The sequence below is a fragment of the Perognathus longimembris genome, chromosome 1 (assembly GCF_023159225.1).
Source record: "Perognathus longimembris pacificus isolate PPM17 chromosome 1, ASM2315922v1, whole genome shotgun sequence".
Taxonomy (NCBI): Eukaryota; Metazoa; Chordata; class Mammalia; order Rodentia; family Heteromyidae; genus Perognathus; species Perognathus longimembris.
In genome coordinates, this window is record NC_063161.1 from 17,013,224 (window position 1) to 17,019,236 (window position 6,013).

At 42.2% G+C, this 6,013-nt stretch overlaps 1 protein-coding gene across 1 annotated transcript; it reads left to right on the forward strand.

Moving 5' to 3' along the window:
- Nucleotides 1–4,133: 4,133 nt before the first annotated feature.
- Nucleotides 4,134–5,152, forward strand: LOC125359864 (kinetochore protein Spc25-like). Its single transcript, XM_048357737.1, is given in 3 exon segments — nt 4,134–4,476; nt 4,478–4,860; nt 5,092–5,152. Coding segments are annotated over 3 exon segments (681 nt in total). The 5' UTR covers nt 4,134–4,239.
- The last annotated feature ends 861 nt before the right edge of the window (nt 5,153–6,013 follow it).

Consider the following 6,013-nt stretch of genomic DNA (forward strand, 5'->3'; position numbering starts at 1 on the left):
ATATTTCATATGGGAATTGTGTAAACAGGCACTAGAGAACAGAAAAGGCTCAAGGACAAGGTCACCCAGGCAACCACAGACAGCAGAGGCACAGAGAAGAGTCTAGGCTCAGGGCAGGGGCTTTACAGTTCAGAAGCAGGCAGAAGGGGATTGTAGAAGTCAACCTAGAACACCTTTGAACAGGGTCAGCCTGGCTGGTCCTGCTTCTCTGAGGGGACTCACTGAGAGACTGATTATGGTAACAGCAGAAAAAGCTGGAGACTGGAACAAACTGCTGGTATCGGAGAGAAGGGAAAGGTGGGGGAAGGATGTATAAAGAACTCTGGAAAGGGGCTGGGAATGTGGCCTAGTGGTAGAGTGCTTGCCTAGCATGTGTGAAGACCTGGGTTCAATTCCTCAGTACCACATATACAGAAAAGGCCAGAAGTGGCTCTGTGGCTCAAATGGTAGAGTGCTATCCTTGAGCAAAAAGAAGCCAGGGACAGTGCTCAGGTCCTGAGTTCAAGCCCCAGGACTGGCAATAAATAAAGGTATGAATAAACAAACAAATAAATAAGAACTCTGGAAAAAGCAGCCAAGTTCCATCTTCCTCATCCACTTCTTCTCTGAACCCTCTAATGGGTGGAACCTCATGTAGGCTTTGCATCATTACTGCCCTACAATAACAGGGTAGAAGAATGACTTTGGAGCTGGCAGAGGATAACCTGGGCAGGGAGTGTGGCTCAAGTGGTAGAGTGCCTGCCTTGCAAGCTACAAGGTCCTGAGTTCAAATCCCAGTAACACACATGCATGTTCATCCACAAAGACAGTTACTTAATGACCAGCACAGCACTCAACAGAAGCCCTGGTTCAAAGCAATCTGCTATATTGACACATTTAGACCTAAAATACTATACTGCAGAAAGAACACCTGAATGCCAGAATCCATAGGAAGGATGTTGTGTATAAACTCAATGCTTTGTGTTTGCTTTGTTAAAGTCATCGTATGGCAAGATTTATATGGTAAATCACTGAGTAAATAATACAATACAACAAAGAATAATATAGTTATCTGTGCATTAATACATGGATAGAACTATGCCTTATTTTAGAGAAATTAAAGACTATTGAAAACTACAGATTAAAAATATGACACAAAAGTAGAATTCTGGGGCTGGGGATATGGCCTAGTGGCAAGAGTGCTTGCCTTGTATACCTGAGGCCCTGGGTTCAATTCCCCAGCACCACATATACAGAAAACGGCCAGAAGTGGCGCTGTGGATCAAGTAGCAGAGGGCTAGCCTTGAGCAAAAAGAAGCCAGGGACAGTGCTCAGGCCCTGAGTGCAAGGCCCAGGACTGCCCCCCCCCCAAAAAAAAGTAGAATTCTGATATTTGACTATTGAGCTTGGGTCTTTCATTTGTTCAGTAAGTGCTCTACCACTTTAGTGATGCCCCAGCAGGTTAGAAAAACAAGCTGGGTGCTGGTGGTTCACACCCAAAATTCTAGCCACTCAGCAGGCTGAGAGATCAGAGGGTTGCAGTTCCAAACCAACCTAGACAGAAAAGTCTGCGGGACATTCATCTCCAATTAGCTAACACACACACACACACGTGAACCTGTGGTTCAAGTGGTAGAGAATGCTAGCTTGAGCACAAAAGCTCAGGGATAGTGCCCAAACCCTGAGTTCAAGCCCCAGGTCCAGCACTCCCCTCCACCCCCCCAAAAAAAGAAAGATACAAAAATTCAGTAATATAGTATGCTTTTTTTTTTTTTTGCCAGTCCTGGGGCTTGGACTCAGTGCCTGAGCACTGTCCCTGGCTTCTTTTTGCTCAAGGCTAGCACTCTGCCACTTGAGCCACAGCGCCACTTCTGGCTGCTTTCTGTATATGTGGTGCTGGGGAATTGAACCCAGGGCCTCATGTATACGAGGCAAGCACTCTTGCCACTAGGCCATATCACCAGCCCCAGTATGCTTTTTTTGAACAGTGTTCAAAAAGGAATGTACTAGAGTTATGTGCGTATAACCCCTCTGTATACCACCTTTACAATAAAAATAAATTGAAACAAAAATATGCTTTTAAAAATTTTTCATTCTAGGGGCTGGGGATATGGCCTAGTGGCGAGAGAGCTTGCCTCGTATACATGAGGCCCTGGGTTCGATTCCCCAGCACCACATATACAGAAAACGGCCAGAAGTGGCGCTGTGGCTCAAGTGGCAGAGTGCTAGCCTTGAGCAAAAAGGAAGCCAGGGACAGTGCTCAGGCCCTGAGTCCAAGGCCCAGGACTGGCCAAAAAAAAAAAAAATTTTTTTTTCATTCTTCTTGGCATTACTAGTAGTGTTTAAACTCAGAGCTTCACTTTTTTTTTCTTTTTTGCCAGTCATGGTGCTTCAACTCAGGGCCTGAGCACTGTCCCTGGCTTCTTTTTGCTCAAGGCTAGCACTCTGCCACTTGAGCCATAGCGCCACTTCTGGCCATTTCTATATATGTGGTGCTGATGAAGCGAATCCAAGGCTTCATGTGTATGAGGCAAGCACTTTTGCCACTAGGCCATATTCCCAGCCCAGAGCTTCACTTTTCTAATCCTTTTGCCACATGAGCCACACAACTAGTCCTTTTGCTTTTAGCTTCTCATGCTTTGACTCTGGCCAGTGTTGGACTGCCATCCTCCTACCTCAGCCTCCCTTCCAAGTGGCCGAGAGCAGCATGCAACCACTACGCCCTGCCTGAGATCCTGCTTTGCAAAGCACTTGATAATTAGGAGATGAAAATTAGTAAGAGAAAGGTGAACTGTTACAAAATTGAGAAATAAAGAAAAAAAGAAACAAGATAACAAAAGGAAGAAATTTAAGCAAAATAAATAAATGTGGCTTTGTTCTCACTTGGGAATCAATTTTATGATTATAGCATGTATACAACACTCAGTAGGGGAAGGGATGGAGAAAGACAGAGGAAAAATGGCTTAAAAGATGTGACACTGATGCATCAAAACAGCAAGTCTGAATACACTTTGGTCTAGTTACTTGCTTACAGGGGATTTATTTTACACTCATCACATGTTCAAAACGATGTTGTTGGCCGTTGAACTCTGTCCCTGATCTTTTCAGCTCAAAGCTAGCACTCTGATACTTGAGCCACAACCACAATTCTGGTTTTCTGGTGGTTCATTGGTGGCTTTGAACCTTGACCCTCAGATCTCAGACTCCTGAGTAGGTAGGATTACAGGCATAGGCCACTGATACCCGGCTCACTGAAGCATTTACAAGCACAACAGACTGAAAGTTATGTTGTCAGTGGAAAGTAAATGATCCTAAACTTGTTTAATCAACCTTGCTAAAACAAAAAACAAAACAAAAAGCAACAATTAAGGCTGCCTACTTTTTCTTATTCTATGTGGTCATTTTAGTGTAATTGTATAACTATAATAAAGTCTAATCATATTTTTTATTTTTGAGTCTCACTTATGAACGTCCTGCCCCCCACGTTCTGGGATTACAAACATGCACCAGCTACCACATCTAGGTTCTAATTATCTAGCCTGCAAAAAGAACAAAAATAACAGTACCTTGGCATGGTTAATTACAAATGGCACACTATTGGCAATGCTCTTTTACAGCAAGCTGAAATATTAACAGCTAGAGTCGCACAGCGACACCTAGTGTACCCCTTTTGTAAAATCCCTCAGATTCGACTTCTGGGATGACCAGGTGCCATTTTTTTAAATTTTCACGTGGACAGCCTGACTAAAATGTGTTATTGCTTTATGTTTCAGTACTGGGATTTGAACTCAAAGATTTGCTGTGGCTAGGCAAGTGATCTACTATTTGAGCCATACCTCCAGCTACATTGATTTGCTTTAAAGACAAATATCACATGGTTTCATGTGTGGAATCTTTTTTTTTTTTTTTTTTAGTTATTATAAAGGTGATGTACAAAGGGGGTTACAGTTATATAAATCAGGCAAAAATTGTATTTCCTTTTGTATAATGTCACTCCTTCCCTTTCTCTGTTTTCCCTCCTTTCCCCACCTACAAGTTGCATAGTTCATTTTCAACAGTATCTATTGAGTACCACTGCTACATTGGTTCAATCTTTGTCCCTCTCATATGTGGAGTCTTAAAAAAAAAAAAAGACAGGAAGTGGGAAATTTGTGCTGTTGCCTAAGCGGGTTGTGGGCACCGACTGGTGACTGGAGGTGGCGCTGATTCAGTTGAGGGAAGACGGAGGGGCTCAGGCCTGTCTGTCCAGTGTCTTACACAATGGTAGAGGATGAGCTGGTACACTTCGATAAAAGCATAAGTGAATTTGGGAGTAAGTGCCGAAATACGCTGAGTGAAACTCCCTATCAGATGGTGGGACTGAGAGATGCCTACAAGGACTCCATTAAAGCACTGTCAGAAAAGCTGTCTGTGAAATTAAAAGAAGAAGAAAGAAAGGTCGAGATGTTTCTGGAATATCAAAATCAGATCTGCAGGCAGAATAAGATCATCCAGGAAAAAAAAAGAGCACCTCTTAAAGTTGGTGGCTGAAGTCAAAGGCAAAAAGCAGGAGCTGGAAGTACTGACAGCAAACATCCAGGATCTTAAGGAAGAATATTCTAGGAAAAAAGAAGCTATTGCCACTGCTAATAAAGCTAATGAAGAGAGGTTGAAAAGGCTGCAGATGTCAGCAGATGTGTATAAAGATCGACTTGGACTAGAAATTAGAAAAATTTATGGTGGCAAATTGCAGTTTATATTCACTGGTATTGACCCCAAGCAGCCTGAGACTCCGTTTATGTTTTCCTTACATTTAAATGAAGCAAGAGACTATGAAGTGTCAGATAGTGCTCCTCATCTTGAGTGCCTTGCAGAATTGCAAGAGAATGTGAGGAAGACCAACAATTTTTCAGCTTTTCTTTCCTTTTTTTTTTTTTTTTTTGCCAGTCCTGGGCCTTGGACTCAGGGCCTGAGCACCATCCCTGGCTTCTTTTTGCTCAAGGCTAGCACTCTGCCACTTGAGTCACAGCGCCACTTCTGGCCATTTTCTGTATATGTGGTGCTGGGGAATCGAACCCAGGGCTTCAAGTATACGAGGCAAGCGCTCTTGCCACTAGGCCATATCCCCAGCCCCAATTTTTCAGCTTTTCTTGCCAATGTTCAGAAAGCTTTTACTGCAATGGTTTATAATTAATGTCTAAATAGTATATAAAGATCATTGTTTCTTTTTCTGTCATTTATCCTTTTGTAAAAGAGTTCTCATACATTGTCTACTTATAATTCATTGCTTTTTTGATATTTCTATGGGGTGTATAGGAAACCAGACCACCTAACCCCCAAATGTGCCTCTTTGATGTAAATATGTTTGAGCTGATGAAGCAGCAAAGTGAGAAAAGCTCTCTGCCCTTCCCCTAGTTGCCTAAAAGCAAGACATAACATTGTAAAAGTGGCTTTGCTCTCCATGTCCACAAGGCAAACAGAAGGCCACCACTAAAGAGAATCTTTCCCAGTTCACACATGGTGGCAGGAGAATTCATAAACCTTACTTCACTGCTTTCTTCCCATGACCTCATGTTCCACTGCTCCCCACCTCTGGAAGCCTAAACTGCTTTCTTCTGTAAAAACTTTTCTTTGTTGATGACCCTATGTAAGCCAGAGCTCTAAGCAACTTCTTCGAGTTACCATCCCATGTGATGTATTCTGCGTGCATTAATAAAGTTGCTTGCATTAAAAAAAAAAAAAGACATGAAAGTAGAAGAGGGACTATTTAGTAAGAGACCAGAAGGAGAAAGGGGTGGAAATGGTCACAGTACAATAGATATATGTGTATGAAAATGTTACAAAACCATTACCGGTCTAATTAACATGTCAATAAAGGCACTATAAAGTAGTCCTAAGAAGAGAAAAGTTATAGATACCTGCTGCACAAGTGAATACAGCTAGCACTACTATATTATACACTTGGAAATTAAGATGGTAATGCAAAATACTGCTTTCTTTTCAAAGGTTATATTCTTACATGAAATATCTAAAATATTCAAATGCATTGTTATCA